The 19,201-nt window shown below is 36.5% G+C and overlaps 1 protein-coding gene across 3 annotated transcripts in view; it reads right to left on the bottom strand.

Moving 5' to 3' along the window:
* The window catches only part of ec (ubiquitin specific peptidase echinus), a 124,578-nt gene that overhangs the window by 41,403 nt on the left and 63,974 nt on the right, over positions 1–19,201 (bottom strand). The window contains exon 1 of one of the 3 annotated variants that reach the window (XM_033347935.2): positions 187–508. The exons of the other annotated variants lie outside the window; for them this stretch is intronic. Within the exon in view, the coding sequence (XP_033203826.1) occupies positions 187–237 (51 nt within the window). The 5' untranslated portion in view covers positions 238–508. Of the gene's footprint in view, positions 1–186; positions 509–19,201 lie in introns of those variants that run through there. 3 annotated transcript variants of the gene reach the window in all.

Genomic DNA, 19,201 nt, shown 5'->3' with positions numbered 1-19,201 from the left:
TTTGTTATGGTATATAGCGGGTGAACCAAACGTCTCCGAGCGTTATATTTCCCTAGCTGTTTTTATAAAGGTACCAATCTGCATAAACATGCGCAGTCTAGTAACATTTTTCGGGAATCAAGGGCAAGTTAGCGAACAAACGATTTAATGCGATATTTTATGAAGTAACGTGAAAAAGGATCAAACCTTAGCGATCTGGAAAAGGGCTTGCCTCCTTGGTCTCTGCTCTTGCTTCATCCTCGTCCTTTCTCGGCACGGTGCCAATACGAATGATCCTTCTCTGGGCGTTGCGAGACGTCTCTTTCACTATCCACCGATAACAACTCCTCGAGATCATCCACGATCGATTTTCAATGGATTAAGGACGCTAGCACTGTACATGATTTAGCCGTTCTTTTTGTTTTTTGCTTCTTTGATGAACAACACGAGAGCACAGGACGATACACAAGGGTCGCGCGTGAAGCAACAAGTACTCTCTTAGCCGGGCGTCGGTGCAACAATGCCCGGATAGGGCTGGGACCGCACCGCGCCGACAGCAGCGCCCATGGGACTCCTGCGGACAGGTTGGGAAACGCGCCAAACCTGGTGATCACCACTACGGGCCTGCGTTCGTGCTACGAAGCTACAGTCACTGTCGTACGAGGTATAGTAAGATCGTAGTACGCTATAGTATAAGAAGTTTCTGGATGGAGTTGGAGACTCCAGGGACGCAGGCTCCTTGAGTTCTGTTTGAGAGTCCCAGTTTACATATTGGGTGTACATTGAGCATTTTACGGTATGTTTTAGCATTATTTAGCACGTTGTATAATCGTTTCTTTTTTAGGGCGGAAGATTGGTTTGAGAATGTTTGAATGGGTTTGGAGATTTGTTTAGGGAATTACTGAGATAAAGATAAACGTGTATTGGATGTTTTTAGCGTGTTATGGAATCGTTTCATTCTTGAGGGTGGGAGATTGATCTTGGAACGTTTGAATAGGTTTGGACGTTTGTTCAGGGAATTATCAAAATAAAGGCGTGTCGTTGGTGATTTTAATTGATAATTTTGGTGAAGACAAATATTGTGTCTTTTACAATGTAACATTTATTGATATTTGTCTTCGCATAAAAGTCGGATATGCAGTGTCCTTTGATATCCCTGTGCTTGCTTTTAAACGTAAAGAATTGGGTTTCCAGCGTATGGATAAGTTTGAGAACTGGCAATTAGAGAACGATAAATTACTTCTAACTGTATGATATACTTAAAGCCCGCCATTGATGATTCTTGCTCGTTTTTTATATGCCAAAAACATCACACACTATTAATACGTATAATAAAAATATGGGTGCAATTGAAAGTTAATAATTTCTACAAAATATTAAATTTCATTTAAACTGTAGATATTCTAATACTTTAGACAGACTAATTCTTTCAACCTAAAAACCCATAAAAAATAAAACATTAACCTGAATAAAGGCCCTAGGAAGAATCTTAGCAAAAATATAGGAGGGTGCGCCCCTGTTGTTTACTACAGTCTACACACAGCCATCATTTTTACTACGAGGACTGCAGCGTGGGTGAGAGGGCCGGGGTCAGTTGTAACGTGAAAAAGAGAGGGAGAAAAGGGCGGTTGGGTAGGGAGAATCGGGTTTTCGAACGGACGGAAAGGGGAAGTGGCGAACAGGGCCACAGAAAAGACTCACAATGTGGTGGGGAACAGGGAGACGCCAATGAACGTATAGTCGTATAGTGACACAAAAGATGAAGGAAGGGGTGATAAAGGGGTAAAGGGGAAGGGAAGAAGAGTGAGCCCATCACGACACTGACAACGTTTTACGTTACGCTACGATGCTACGAGATTGTTACGCAACTTGATTCGGGAAAGAATGAGTAATTTTGGGAACTCTTTCTCCTTCGTTCGTTCCCTTCCTTTTTTTTCCCTCGAGGGCTATGTCGATTCGTATCTACCTTCAATTTCTACGTTTAGCGTCTCGCGGCAATTTGCACCAGGGACTTGTTCCTTTGTGGGCGTGTGAATCGTGAACCAACTTTATTAATCGTGTATACGAGATTTTTCTGTGTTCGTTACGTCGGTGAATGGGCGTACTATTTGCGTACATGTTACTACATTAATATTAATCAGAAAGTGTGTTCTTCGGCGAAATATTTTAACCATCAATGAAATTAAATTTCTTTGGATTTGGTACATGGTTTTCTATAGATGATATTAGTCAGAAATTGAAGTTTTGTTTTCACGATGATTTCAGTAGTTTAACTCTGTTATTATGTTTAAGTGTAGGCGTACGTAACTCGAATTTTAAACAATTTCCCTTGAAGAGGAGCTTCAAAAGAATTTTCTTTTGTCCTTTTTTATTACAAGTGTACGATTATGTAACTTGAATATTTTCATCCCCATTTATTTAGAAATTAATTTTTATTATTTTTCAACGAATTTGATCAATTCGAATTATACTGTTTTTATGTAAGTTTTCTATAAAAAGTTTCCATGTCAAGAACGAGGCAAATTAACATCTGTTTTATAGAGAGCGCTTTCCTTACCACAGTACAACACTGTAATTTTAACCCATTACCACAGTATCCATAAAAAGGTATCATTTCCAAAACACCGTTCATAATGTCCAAAAGACACAAATTTGTTCCATTTGTTCGTAACACATGACTATCCAAAGGACTCGCATTATTCTCTCTACAGGCCGTATGTAAATTCACATGGGGAATCGATAAGCGGCAGCAAATTTTTCTGAATACTCATAGAACGTAAGGAAGGCTAAGAATCATTGCGTTACTGATTCTTGCAACAGAGCTCATTCCATTTGTCCATAATCGTAAACCCTTCGGCGCGTGAAACGCTGGCACGTGTTCAATAGAAGAAAAAATTGATATTTTTAAAAGTAGAGGATTGAAGACGTTGTTGTCATTCGCGTGATTCACGATCCATAAAGTGTTTGGAAAAATTTAAGACCTTAATTCGAATAAAGTGGTTAGTGGTTCAGAGAATAGAGAATGGAGTTGAGTTGCTTTCAAGCGTCCTTTCGTTTCAAACTGGAAATACAAAACAGATTTAGCTGACGCCCTCGCAACCGGTCTTTAGATTTGCATGGCGCCGAGCTTCAGATTCAGGATCGTTTCTGCGCGTATTTAGTCTCCAACAAAATAAAGCTAAGTTTAGAGTCTGAGAAGAATTTATATGGATCGAAAAAGACGGACAGCAATTTTGTTTCGTAACTTATTACGAAGCATTATAATTATTTAAATATGGAATCTAAGAATTACGACAATCACAATAGAAAGTTGAAGTGAAATGGAAAAATATTTGTCAAGAATAATTTACGAAATTCTGTGATATTCTATACAAATTTGAGAATCATATAGGAATTTATGATACCATATGTAAAAAGTTTAAAGGAATTTTTTATTCTAAACAGATTGGCAAATTTTGTTTTTTTAATGCAAATTATATGTATCTTCGATTTAATGAATTAGCATGTTACCTTTATTATATGATAAATCACACGTAATGTATATTGATATCTATAAAAAATGCATTGCATTAAATAGTTATTGCAAAACGTTTGATAAAGGTTTTAAGAACAATAACCACGTAAAAACTACAAGAATAATATTGAATAAATGCCCTGAAAAATTTCCAGTAATTGCTCTAATTTAATTTAATGGTCCACAATGTTATAAACTAGTGTACGAAGTAACGTATGAAATTGGAGATAATTGGTAGAGGTACCGTTTCGTACTTGGCGAAGTGAACGGATCCTTTACGGGAAACCTCGTTTCTAAATATCTTTACGTGAACAGGAAAGTAGTAAAACACGTACTATCTAGATAAAAATAGAGTATAAAGATAAACAATCGAGTATAAATGAAATTCTAATACTTTCATGCCTAAATCCCGTTCTTTAGAAGTTTTCCCCTTTCGAATAAATATTATTATAGATAATATTCACGTGATAGTGTAGATAGAAATAAAATTCAAATACTTCTGTATAAAATTCCTCTTTAGAAATTCGATTTCAAATCCAAATTCCTCCCACCACAATTAATATTAAAATATTAATACAATATTTATAGGGTACTAGAATAAAAATGGAGTTCTAATACCTTCGCATGAAAGTTCTCCAATTTCTTTCTTTTTTTATTATTATTTAATTTATACTTTACAATTTGTCTAGCTGGACATTTGGTAAATTTTTCTAACAGTTCTCAAATCTCTTTAAAAATTCTACTTCCCATTCAAATTTTTGTCTAATATTATAATACATATATAATGGGATAAAAGTTCTCGAGATAACAAAGTAGAAACGTAATTTCAATGTTGTAATTCCAACTTTTCTAAACTTCTTCAACCATTCTATTTTTAAATTCGAAAGTGCACATTTAAAACGCACCAAAATGCAACCACAACTGCGGCAGTATATTTCCAGTGATCTAACCGGAGGGTGGTCTTTTCAATTAGAAGACGATATTCCTAAGTACGTAGGACGCCGGCTTTTCACAGATCTGGCGCTGGGTTTGAGGATTTCCAGACACCACTTGTCGGCTCCAACAACAATGAAAGACTTTCTTTTCGGGAGAGTAAAAGGAAGAACGATAACAAAGAGACTGCCGGTCTCACGGTCGTGTCAGCCTCTCCTCTCCTTACTCGGATGTTTTGCAGACCTCCAACGCTGGTCTTCCAGCATCATAACGATATCCAACGGACAATTGTCTTAAGTATTGGACGAACTTCTGAATGTTTTTTTTGTTTCCGTAGGATAACGTGTGTTCTGCTTTTCGTCACTAAGGTTCCGAGTTTTACGGGCGATGTACAAAAGAAGTTTCTCCAAAGAGAATATATAAAAGAATATATATGTCGGGTTAAGGTTGGAATTTTGGGCGTTTGATGAACCTTCACTCGAATTTACCATTGCAGTTATAGCTGATATTTATTGATACAAATGTGGTTATTACAAGAGGCTACAAGTAATAGCGGCGATCGGATGGTCGAGATGTTGATGACGACGAATTCAGGTTCGATAACAAATCCACGGTCAAGGGATGACAAATACGATGTGATACACGTATGACTCAACGTACAAGTAAAACTTATCTGAATGAACTAACTTGCAGTCCAAGTGGAACTGCTCTTACATATTCTTCTTCCCACCTCTCGGGTCAATCTTAGTTTTTAAGGAGAGCTATATAATTATTCCATACCTCTGTCAGATACAAACAGGAGTCCTTTGACAAAATTTGTATTTTCATTCATTTAATTTTTATTTTAAGAATTAAACTTTTCATACTTGTAAATTAAATAGTAGGAAACCTTTAGATTTTGTCAAGATTCAATAAAATTTACCAAATGTCCAGCTGAACAAATTGTAAGGCACAAATTAAATAATGATAAAAAAAATTCAATAATACAAGGTATTTTATTTTATCAAGTTTGAATAATATAGAAAAGCTTTTATCGATTGAAATTGGATAGCAGAAAATCATTTATCTTCAAAAAAAGTTTTATGATTTGAAGTGCATTATATAAATTTAGATAAACAAAGATCTTATTTAGATCTACGTCAATTTTACCAAATGTCCAAATCTAAAAGATTATAATAAAATTCAAGATTTTAGGTTGCCTGAAATCACAGTTTATCGCATTATAATACGAACACGTGGCTTCATCGAGCGTGTAATATTTTCCACGGGAAAGCAACGTGGGCGGTATGTGCAACAGCAATAGTCTTTGTTCGAGACGCGCGAATAGTTCGAAGCATGGATGATGGACCGATTGTAATGTCTGTTTGAGAATGTCATCGAGAACCGCGTGCTTACGAACTTTACGCGCAACCCACTATCCTACTTATCGACACTCCCCCAGATTCTTTGCAAATACATCCCAAAGTATTTACACACCTATGCCACTTAATGTTAATCTTAATTGTGTTTGCAACTATTGTATACATTCTTCTGTGTTACCGCATACTTTGGCGTGTTATGTGATTTGTTGTGTAATTATAGAACCTTAACGCACCCTAATCTGTAAAGAATAAATTTGAGTAGAGTACGATGCAATGTGTGCTTTATGAGGTATAAAGCTATAAAATTATAATTTCAGAATTTAAATTGAATTGCAGAAATGTATTATACAATCAGATAAAAAAGAGCAATATATGGAAAGATAGTTCTTCAGAACTCAATAATACAAACTATTTCATCGCTTTAAAATTGAACGGTTTTTTTTTTCTTTTATTATTTAATTTGTACTTTACAATTTGTCCAGGTGGACATTTGGTAAATACAAAATTCGAACAATGAAAGAATTTTTATTCTTTGAAGTTGAGAATAGCATAGAGTTTCTTCAATTAACAAAATTATAACTGTAGTATAGATATTTTTCAAAGATCTTGAGATATATACGAGAATTAGTTGTCAGTCTGCTGAAAATAATTTTCTACTTATTAATTCCAATCCTTGACTGGTCGTCAATAAATTTAGCAATAAATCAAATCCCTTGAATTTGTTCTCTCGTTCTAACAAATACAGATACACGATACGATTTTATAAAATGTCAGGAGTTAATCACAAAGGAACAAGTCCGATATCAATTGACCTCGGCTATCCATGGTGTACTATTCAATTTCGAATCAGTACGATTTGAAACGCATATTACGGTTGTATCGCATTGCTAACAGCGCGTACGACGATCGTTTATTCATTAGCTCTTGGTACACAATGGTAATATTAAAACGCGATACGCAATAGTAAGAAGGTATAACAGTACTTTCTAACGCGAATGATATTACGATATCCGATGCGTGAAAGAATCGACGTGCAGGGGTGTGTTGATGAAACTAACAAGCTTCGAAATTTGATGAAGGAAATGTCATGTCATATGTATCAGCTGACACGATTCGTATTCCAAGTGTCACGACATTGAATTGTAAATGAACTTTTGATGATATTACATTTTTATATTTAATTCGCTCATTGACAATGTATGTCTTAGTGTACGTACATCAGAATAATGTGTGATATAAAATGTTGCATTTTACGCTACACTCTCACTCTATTGTATATTTTAACTTTGTGTAAACTAATATTTAAGCTTTGTGTAAACTATAGATTTGATAAATAATTATCGAATAATTATCAAAATGTTTTCTCATAAATATTTAATAATATTCAGAAACCACTTTAAAATTTATATATAAAATAATACAGAAATTTATAAAATTTCTTTTTAAAATAATTTATTAATTTTCACTCAATTTTTTCATTTTCTCTCATTAGATTGTTCTCGAATAGATGATACAACAGCACGTTTTGCCAATAACAATAACCGGGGAAAAAATATATTTAATCAAATATGGTAGAAGAAGTCATTGAAGACCTCTAAAAGAGATCGAAATCTGTTCAAAATTCTTCACTCTGAAAAATACCATTCAAGCAACCAAATACCTTGTCACCGAGTTCCTCGCCAGTTGGTGTCTGTTTTGTACGAAACGCAGCCGCTCGCTCTTTTTTCTTTTTCTTTTTTTTCTTTTTCATCGATATTATAGCTAAATGCGTGGCACGCACGTTCCAGGCGGCAATTCAACTGGCTCTCGATATGTGCACCCCTTGCAGGGTTTCACTTGCGCATCTGTCGCCATGCAACACCCTTCGATACAATGCAGGTGGTAAGTGCGTGTCCTTCGATTGAAGTTTCGTCCCTTTCGCAACTTTAGCATTTCATTTTCCACGTAACGATAGCACGCGAATTGATACTATATTTTCTGTGATAGCAATTTCATGAATTTTTTACGAAACATTCGTGTGTTCTTGTAACATAAAAAAGATGGGTGGTATGAAAAACGAAATATGCCCTAATTCACTAGAAAGCTACTTTCAAATTTAATATATGTCCTATGGAACGTAGAATCTATTTTTTAAAAATGGAAGAGCTGCTCGTATTATTAAATTGTACACTACACCATCCCTTCTAGTGATTCTCGTTTCAACCTCGTTTCAATGATTAAATTTGCAATAAAGAATCACAGATACAGGTTAGATAGTGTTACAAGAGATGGATTTTACTTTTAGAGAATCCAAAGGTTACTCATGTCGCTGAATTACTCTAGCACACTCTTAGAATAACAAACTAAACTCAACGCAAGTAAACTTTCACAAAAATAACATCAGTCTTCTAAACAAACTGGCCTATTCAATCACTACACACTCTGCAGCAATTGCAAACTTGTTTGCTGATACTTTCGAGAAGCACTCTATATAATATAGCATAAGCTATAACGAAGAATTCGTTACGAATTGCAATTCTAGCTCTCAGAAATTTCCTGACTAACCTACCAATCAGACAACACTTGGAAGCGAATATTTCTATTTCAACTTCAATAATTAAATTAAAATAAAAAGTATACCTCTCGTTCTGTCAAACGAATGAATATCTTTAAGAATATTCCTACAGTGATTTGTATTTCAATTTCATTTCAATAATTAGGTGTATAACTGAAACTGAAGCTAGAAAAATTTACCGAATGTCCACCTGGACAAATGGTAAAGTACAAATTAAATAATAACAAAAAAAATATGTTCTGATCTAGGAAGTAGATTCTACCTTTGAAAAATGTAAACTAGAATTTTCTAAAAATTATAATAATTCTAATTTCAATTTTATTTTAAATAAATTTACGATAAAAATTAAAGACGTAGCTAACAGATTGTCACGAAAGGCAGACTCTCTATAAAAATCGATCAGGAATATTTTATTTTATACAAAAATTGGAGAAACGAAATTTTCTACAACCTGTGAGATCGACGAAACGCAGGTGCCATAGAAGCTTCGTCAGGTTCAGCAGTGCCAATGCATTGAATAAGGGGAGCACAGGTTCACCGTTGAGGTACAAAGGGAGACCGGTAAAAGTTTTTCAAGCCGGTACATAGGTGCAAGGGTCGTATAATCTACCTAGAGCGTTTCAAAGCACGTCCCAGACGAATCATTCTAACGTTCAGGTATCTCGGCCGAGACTATCTTCCGTTCGTATCTACGATCTGTGACTTCTCGGTTGTGACGTTAATCCACATCTGAGGCCAGATATGTGGAGGTCCTCACCGCGTACCCTTAAGAACCTCAAGAACCCAAAATTTAAAAAAATTTAAAAAAAAATTTAAACTTTTAGTTCATTAATCCTGTAAGTATAATTGGTTTATGGATGGTCCTTGGAACAGTCCTTAGATATATTATACGTCCCTACAAATTACGGGGGAAAAGCGGGTATTTACCTAAGGGGAAAGTTGGTTTTCGTCATGAACAATGTCACCAACGAGCTCACTTTTCCTAACGAAAAGTGTGAATAACGAATCCGCGTTGTTAGTTCAAAGGGCACACCCACACCGAGCTTTCCTCCGTAATAATACGAGAACACCTCGGGACTGAAATTACAAACTCTCATCAGTCAACATCTCTCAGATCAGTCGCCTAAACTGTGCTTATAAAGTTGTGTTATTTAATAAAGTTTGATAGAAAAGAAATATAAAGTTATGCTACGGCTCAATCTTCTTGTCTTTAAAACCTAAGCCTTAATTTTACGTGACCGGTAGTGGTCATCTCGATTTCATCTTATGCGACCAACATTTACATTTGAAACGATATCCATGTAGCAGAGTGGAGATCCAGTTGCTTTCAGACGTTCGATGAGAACTGGAGATGTACTGGAAGCTAGACCTCTCGGTTGTCTGGTTAATATTCGAGTTCTATGAAAAGCATCGTTCTCTGGATCCTCGTATAGCATCTCTAAAAGCGACTTTTATTCAGGAATCTTTCAAAGAGCTGCTGATATTATGAAACTAAACTTTCGTGAAGTATAAGACGTTTTTAAGTTGTAAAAAAATTTGTTCTTTTTTCAATTCTTGACTGATGAGCTCTTTCAGTTTGATTTGGATATAACTCAGTTACACTATCATCTATTCTACCTTTTATAACATACTCTCGATCATGAAAACTGTATATTTTTCAAAAACGAATTTACTGCTAAGTAGTATGAAGAATTCTTCTAGAAAATACTTCGCTACTTTAATAATTATTATATTTCCAATTTTATAAAAATATATTTTCTTTCCTCCTTCTTAAATTTCGCCATGAACTTTCTTATCGACTCAGCATACACACGAACCTAACTTCTTGTTCGATCTAATCTCTACAGTCACGTAACGATACCTAAGAGGTTACAAAGACGTACAAGACGAAGGGATAGCGTATTTGGTTGGACACGTTGCATGCGAAACTCATTCCTTTCACCGTGATTCGACGACGAACACCGGGAATGCGTAGCGCTTCTGCTCCTACGTTGACATTTATTCCCGACTCGATGACCCGAGAACACCTGCAACGCGGCTGATTGACCTCGAGTCCGGCAACGAATCGCGTATCTGCTGGCATCGTAACGAAGACAAACTACACCGCTGCGTTAATCAAAGTTGCCGCATCAATGAGTCTGGTCGCGTGTTCGAAGTATGTACCTGTTAGCTCAGGTTTGTTGAATTATGATAATCAATTCAGAGGGGTTAGCCCAGTCGACGTGTTCAGATAAATGATAAGAACTGATAATAATATAGTTAACCTCATTGGTCTATTTAATTTTCTAATCGTAATAAATTTAGATTTCTTCACTGACTTTGTTCTAATAAAAATTACTCTACAGACTTCCAAGAATATCTATAAACTCGTTATTTGTCAAAACTTTGTATAATAAAGGCAGTTCTAGAACGTTTTTGTTGAAATTAGATGCTGTACAAATACTTTTTAGACTAACTATAAATTCATATCTGCATAGATAGTTCAATTGTTAAGTTATATTGTTTCTAGTTTTCGTTTGTAATCTAATAGCTTCTTCACTCGCATCGTTAAAATTCGAATCAAGAAATATAAAACATCGCTGTGCGAATTCTCCTTCTCTCGATCGAAATTCTTTTTATATCATTTTATGTGTCCTTCGAGCAAAGAAAAAATTGAATGTATAAGGCCAAAGCGTTAAGATGAACCAATCGTTTGATCAAAAGATTTAATCGACGATTCGATAGATTAGAGGTGCGGCGACGCAGGCCACTGACATTTCGACTTCTTGGACGTGCGCACGTGCTGTTCGCTGGCGAACAGGAAGAAGCGGTAAACCGAGTGCATTGATATCAGCCTGGCCAACGTGGAGAGAGAAGTGCAATCGCTGGATCTGCGTGCACCTGCACCTGAATTGCTTTCAATAAAATTTTACCAACTCTGAGCAGCCATAGTGTCCTCCAGAAATACAGATAACTTTAAATCGAACGTTTGAACATTATCGTGGACAGTACTATCGTAGATTAATTCATTGACTTCTAATAGCGATATAAACGACTCGACTGACCTTTCGAAGTATTCTATCGTTGAATATACATATGTATATAGAGATGTTCACGATCTGCGTGCACGTTGCGTTGAATACGACACGACGGCAGACATGATTTATCAGTATTAGTGATGCATATGATTCTTGAATTATGATGTTAGTAACCGTGGATTCTGTTGATTAAAATGTTAAATTAAAATGTTAATTAAGTGTTAGAGACGATGTTGAAAATAGAAAATGTTGATTTTCATGAGACGTTTAGTGTGTTATAATTTTACGGCACCTAATTGTTTTTTCGTTTCTGTCGATCTATTTTAGCAATATTTCTGCTCTATTTTTATTAACGGTATATGTTTCTTAAATTTATTTTACGATAATTAACTGCTCTTGAAAATATAAATTAGAAATGCCAACAACAAAATACAATGTACATAAATATTCATAAATTATTAGAATAACTGGCATTCATATTGTACGTATAACTTAATCAAACATTTTTTAACAACATTCATCTTCCTCGAAGAAAGCTCTCCGGCGTTACAATCCACTATGCTAGCTTTATAAACGTAAATACTATGGCACCATACCTGTCAGACGTAGCATTCAACAATGTAACATATAATCATCTGCAAACCTCTCTACCCATTAAACCAACGTCTGAGATTTCTGGAAACATTTGCCAAGCAGAAAGAGGAAAACCATCAACGATAAGCTTTTCTCCATATTGTTCTCTGAATTATCTACCATCAACTTTGACGTTCATTAGTCTAACATACAACCTTCAGTTTCGTATCTAAATTTATCTACGTATTAAGCCGATTTTTTAAACTTCCTAGATATCTCCTAACGAGGAGAAGATGGATTTTGTTTCATATTTTCTTTTGAAGCAGCTATCATTAAATATTTAATATTCGTTAATCTAAGATAGAACTTAGAGTATCGTTTCTAAGGTACTCTAAATCTAATCTTTCCACAAAATCTTCTGAAAATTTCTTAAATAAAGGAAAAGAAATTTTATGCGTTTTCTTAATTACCTAAAACTCAGTTGTTTGACTCTAAATGGTAAACATTAGCGCAATTATCGTATTTTTGTTCATATCCGTTTTAACTCGGAGATTTAGAAAACAAGCAAAATGTTTGTCAATTTAATCGATTAAATCAAAGAAGTCTGCGATGGAAAAGACACACAGTAGCTGAACTGCAGTAGCTATATTTTAATGGTAACAAATACAATAAATCACTGTAGACATTCAAAGGACTTCTGAATCTTCTGAAACATTTCTTAAAAGAGAAGGAGGAAAACCACGTAAAATTCTTCTTATTTTTCTCAAAATCCAACGTTTCTCGTTGCTCGTTAATTTATATGATTACCGTTACGGTTGCGCAATCATGAGCAGACCTTTCACCGAACACACAGCACAAGCAGCGATCTCTGCTCTTTTCGCGATGTTTTCACGATTCTTCGTTCATCCTAACGCGATTCGTCGTTTATTCTGGCGCGATTCGCACGTGCGCCTCTCACCGATCGCAAAAAGCAAAAGGAACCAGGCGAAATACGACGCAGAAACAGCGCGTGGAGATAAATGATCGCCTTTCGAGGGGATAAGATTCGTTATAAATAGAGCAAACCGAAGCATCGTTTTATTTGAAACTGGCTACCATATCACGAGACCACGACGTTCTTCTTCCGACGGAGAACGTTCATTAATTATTTCGCGGATGCATTCGTCTGGTACTGCGAACGCGATTGAAAATATCGCGGCATTCCTCCTGGCTATTGAACGACCTTCAATGGATGACAAAGTGATTTCATAGAATTAGTATCGTCAATAGCATTAGTATTTGTATTATCAATGAAATAATTCTTTAAAATACTCTTACAATAATAAGTCTATTACTACAGATAACAGTTGACTATGAATTTGTAAAATACTTCGGAAGATGAGTCGATTTTTATTGATTTTGAGTTATTTCTCGTCCATTGAAATTTCTGGAAGATACGCTTCAACTTTAGGTTACATCGGCATCTATCAATTTACCTAATCAAACGAAATTTCTGTGAAAAGTTCACCAAAACCGTTATGTTCATTTTCATTAACATAATTCAAGCCAATCTTTCAAGAGTGGAATCTTCCCAGAAAACCTTCCAAATTTCCACATCCTAACATCTCTTCCTTACCCTAAGCGTCAAAACAGGTTCGAACAGAGGACTCGAATGCTTTCGATCTCGAACAGAAATCAGTCACAGCATCCCGCGCCTCGTCTTTCGCTTTCTTGTCCCTCTATCGGAGGCTTCTAACTCTCGGTTGATCGAGGTGCTGGTCGCACGTGCGCCGCTCGTTCCAGCAAAAGGAAGAAAAACGATGATGGAGAAAAGAGAAGGAGGCAGAAGCAGAAACAGGTTTCCCCCGAACGATGTTGCGGCTGCTGGTTCACGAAAAGCGTCAACTCGCGCACGTACGCGCCAAGATTACTATGGTAGATGTTGAAATATCATGGAACGAGCCCCCGTTCTCTACCATCGAGTAAATAAGCGTTAGTTACCCCCTTTGCGCTATAATATACAGACACATTAATGACGTAAATTATGGCTCGGCTGTGACAAACATGAGTTGTGCTGCTGATGAAGCTTCATTTAAATTCCAAATTTACTTTTCATGTGTAAAATACATTTATAGAGACAGTGTGCATAAATTGTATTATAATCGATTCTATACTTGTCAAAGTTAATTATGGAAATTGATTGTTAAGGTTGATCATAATAGAGTTTATTAAAATAATTGTGTTCTTTCGATTAAATTTGTTGGTAACCAATTTTATTCCTTAAAAATCTTTATATTTACTTTAATTATATATTTCCAGAAGAGTATCTTTTAACCTTTACTTTTTCAATATTATATTGTCATTTATTAAACACACTAGTGCAAGCTTGCGTTTAGAAAACTATGAAAGTATGTAACGAATTAAAAAGACCATAAACGTATAAAAATGGGCGTCCATGATGACGTACATATATTCATCGCTGTCCCAGATATTTAAAACCTGAAGAAGAATAACTGTTTTCTGAAGAGTCATCATTGGATGATTCATAAAAAAATCTAAGAACCCTTTAAACGGTATTTGCAATACATTCTGAGATAAATTGTTTCTGGGTTAAATTATAAACGGTATTTTCGTATCTACCACAGATTATCTATTTGATAATTTTATTTATTACAAATTTCTGCGTTATATAAATATTAACCTAATATAATTATTTGGTAAAATCTTCCTACAATTGAAATCGGTACAAACATTTTCTACTGGATTGCAACGATAAAACAAAAATTCAGACTCGTCGTACACGTGGGTGGTCTCTAATTGGAGGTTAAAAGAAACTTTAAGTCGAAAAACTGTAAAAAAGATCATTCTTGGCACTCTAGAATCTAGTTACTTGTTGAAAAAGTGCATTGAATCATGTGGAAAATACTTTAACTAACCACACGATGTTATGAAGAAACTTCGCACGGTTAAAGTTTTAGTGGAAAGAAGAAACGACAAGAAACAAATGCTACGTAACAAAGTATGCAACAACCCATCAGGAGCAGCGTGTTCGTACACTCGTCCAGCATGCAACAATCGATTCATAAACGCAAGAAATGGTTCCGACCGAGCGAGCATAGTCGTGCAGAGCAGCGGAACTTGCGCAAATGAAAAGCTATTTTGCAATCCTGCCGACAGCTTGCAATGAATGCCCGGTGAACGTGTGTCCAGATCAGAAGAGATGGGATTCAGAGTATCGCGGGTAACGTCATGCACGATGGAGCCGATGATCTATGAGCACTGAAGGAAATGGTTGCTCTCGAGAGCCATCGAAGTGCAAGAAACTCGAAGAAGCGATGGTTCGATGATAGAACTGGGATTCAAGAAGTCGCAGGAGTCTTCAAAGCGTAAAAAAGTGAAATAATGGAGAGTGCATATATTATTCTGGAAAGCGGAACTAAAGACAACGAGAAAGCTTATGAATAGATTTGATTTTTAGATGAACAGCTTGTTTCGAATGTTCGAGATTTGATCGTAGATTTGGAGAAGAAATATATGCGTGAATATATATATATATATTTTTTTTTTTTTTTAAGAAAAATTATGTTGCTCGTATGTAATAAAATATTAGAAATATATTGCTGTTATTTAGACACGAGATAACTTATATAAGCAAGGTACCAGAATTTTATTTTTAAGAACAGTTTATCCTTCGTGTTACATTGCGCAACTTTCTATGAATACCTCAAACGAGAAACGAGATCAATTGTTTACTCCTGAGCAGCTCTGCAAAGCACTGGAATGATAAATATATGCTGATTAAAGAGATATATTCAGTATACGTTAGACTAGATTCCATCGTTGCTAGATTCCATCTAGATATAATAAATCAGAACGTTGATCAAGAAACAGGTTTATACAAACACCACATTCGTATATTTTATTAATTATCAATCTCTAAGGACGCATTTCTTAAGCAGTGAGCTTCCGGAAGGAAAGAAAGAAAGGATGTCAGGAAAACATGTCAGCATTTCATAGCTGTACTTATGTATAAGGTTAATTAATTGGAAAATATAAGTTCCACAATTTATATACGTTCGCACTTAATTATTATTAAAAATAAAGGAAGATTATACATACGTATATTATTAAATTGCTACGAAACAAGAAAATACATGTTACTAATCCCTTGAATTCCCTCTATTCCTACGAAAAAAAAACAACTACATTCTCAAAAAATAAACGACCTAATAAATTAAAGATCCAATATAAACATCAAAGCGCTTCCAAAATGCACAGTCTACCTAACTGCAAACTTTCAGAGTCATCAACGTTCATAAACCAATAGCACCATCTTCACCATCATCTTCCACCATCAACTGCCAACGATCATAACCCTAACTCCCTCGATCAATCTTCCGACAGGGCTTAATTGCATCTACCCGTCGTGTACCATGGAAAAGAAAATAGAGGATCAGGGGAATCCTTCGCGAAGAGAGTAAACGTAAGTATGACGCGTTTGGAAGACAGTCAAAAGGAGTTTGTCCGTGATTGGAGCCAGGGAAACCCGTTGGCGCGTTGTTTTCGTAGCTCGCAGGAGGCCATGGAACTTGAGAAAAATCGGGGAGACGGTGACGAAGAGAGGGAATTCGTTGAAGGAAGACCGAGATTTGAAACCGGTTCTCCAAGGAGCACGGTGACCACCACGCTGCTTACCAGAAGAGGAACGGTGTGTATCTGCTGCTAAAGGAGGCTAGCGTGGCCTGTTACGAGAGAGAAAACCGGTTCCACGATACAAACTGGAGTAAAAGTGTGCTGCATACGAGCCGAATCGGACCGCGTGCTTCCATGTTTATGACGCGGCCGATGTTGATATGAGCGGAGCCAGCGATTGATAGATGTGCCACATAGAAACGTAGAGCGTAACTCAGAGAAGGATACTACTTTTGGTAGAAAGTAGATACGCTATGTACACTGCAGACCGTAACTATTAAGATAGGAGATATAAATTGAAAGCTTTTCACTGCTTTTAGTTCCTAACTATTTTATTATAAATTTACTGTTCTATTTGCATCGTACGTCGTCGTATAATAAAATATTAAATAAAGTCAAGTTTGTTTGCTAATTGGAACTCTATAAATGAAAATCCTCGAGAAAGTTATTCGCGTATGTTTGAATTTATATTCACAAGTTATGATACGCGGAAAGCAATTTCTACACGGTACAGAGCATCCAGGCTATCGATACTCGCAATTTGCGTAGGTCGGAAGCTACATGTGGGAGGTTATCCTCCTTCGCATCCTTTGAAACGGAGCGAGTAATTCCTCGAAACAGGATTACGTCGAGAGATGTTTCTACAGACAACAAAAGCGACTCTTTGTCATCCATATCAAGAAACCTTTGTCTCCGCTAAGAATACCACTTAGACTCAACGCGCCACTAACCTCCGCGACAGAAATCTTATCGTACCGCAACTACTATTTTTCAAAGACCTTCTTTCTTCGACTTGCGCCATAATATCCTCGGTTACTAAACTCTTATTCTTTCACAGTGTCCGAAAAATAGTAAATGGATTTGAGAAAAATTACATAGTAAATATATAATAATAAAAATAATAAAGCCTCTATCGCTTGACAAAGCGTTCTATAACGTCAGTAACTAAGATAAGTCGGAATGATCACACACCTACGCGACAACTCGATTGGTATTTGCTCGCCGTTGGACGTTCTTGCACAAGATAAGAGTAAAAAGGAATTTAAATGCAGCGTTCAAGGGCGAACACAGTCAACGCGGGAAATGTTTCCATTGGCTCGTAGATGCCGCGATTTCTCGAAAGGTAAGTCCGGAGATTTCAATGCCGCGGATTATGGCGGGAAGCGACGAGGTACCGGCCATATTGAAACCTCGCCACGAGAATCAAATCTCCTTGCAAACATCCCTCTTCCCGGAACCTATATTCTCGAATGCCAACGATCCCTAAGGCGTAGCAAGAAACACTGAATTGTTATGCTATATAGTAAAACCAACCGTAAATACACGCAAGCTACGCGGTACGGAAGCGTGGTTTCTTCAGAAAGATAGGTTTCCTCAGAAGCAACCAATCGTGAAAATCATACGAGCTATAAAGTTCGCCGACCGTGTTTGTTCGCGTGTTCCTTGACTATTTAGTATCTTTTAGGCAATTTTAATTCAGTATGCAAAATTAAAATTAAAGGGATTTTCTAAGTTCCTTGCAAACAGATCTGCGTGTTCCTTGAGTTTCATCTTAAATAAATATCTGTTAAAACTCACTGTAAGAACCGTTACAAGGATTTTCCCTCGATTTCGACTTATTATTTTGTCGTTGCAAAATTGTACACTTCGCCAAGGATATTTAACATTCTCCAAATCACTCCACAGATACATTTTCCGTTTACTGTTACAATCTCGCTAAGCAAAAGACTTTGACTTCGTTCCTACTGCTTCCATTCCATCGACCAATCCTATAACTTTTCCCTCGATCCAAATAACTAGATACTTATAGACAGTAGTACGTGTCTTATGTCTGTTCAATCAGCTGACTCAACCACCCCCGCTTCCCATTCTATTCGTCAGCTTTTTATGTCTGTCGGAAAACACCTATTTTATCAACTCGTAGCTGTTTCTAAAGGGTCTCAAATGTTAAACAAAACCAAGTAGTTCCCGTGAACCGTGGAAACCAGTAGCAGCGTGGCCCTTTGTTCTTTCGACGACGGTTGAAGCCGAGGTCAAGCGAAACGCACGCGTGCGGTCCATGGTCGTGGCTGAAACCAGTTCCCATTAAAAAGGCTTTCAGTGGCGCCTTCCCGCGGTGTTTCCCCGAGACTTGGCGCAGGATCGACGGCGCCGTTCTCCAACTAGCCAGGATATTGACCCGACCGCCGGTGCCATCTTGGATCACGGTTTACGTGATCGTAGTACTACTCACAGCTGACACGTACGTGTTCCCGGTAGCCCCGGCAAACTCGCGATCGCTTTCGAAAGACTAAACTGTTCCTATCATGTTCGAGTTAAGTGACTGGTCTGAAACCTTGACTGGATATATCTTGATTTATTCGTAACTTGACTCCTCGTCGTTTATGGAAGATGGTAAAGACTGTGATCCTATTATTGCTTTCACGTGGTACAGTGATGTAAGATATTCTTCATTGTATTTGGAATTAGAAGCTGTAGTTGTTTTACGGTACTTAGTTCTTTGTAAATTAGATGATGTTATTATCTTTAATACGAGGATCTGTATATTTTAAACGTAGGAAAGGATGAAGTTCAGATTTTATGTTTCGGATTCATCTTC

The sequence above is a fragment of the Bombus vancouverensis genome, chromosome 8 (assembly GCF_051014615.1).
Source record: "Bombus vancouverensis nearcticus chromosome 8, iyBomVanc1_principal, whole genome shotgun sequence".
Lineage (NCBI taxonomy): Eukaryota > Metazoa > Arthropoda > Insecta > Hymenoptera > Apidae > Bombus > Bombus vancouverensis.
The sequence above is the reverse complement of the archived record's forward strand: the minus strand, read 5'-3'. Positions and strand labels throughout refer to the sequence as shown.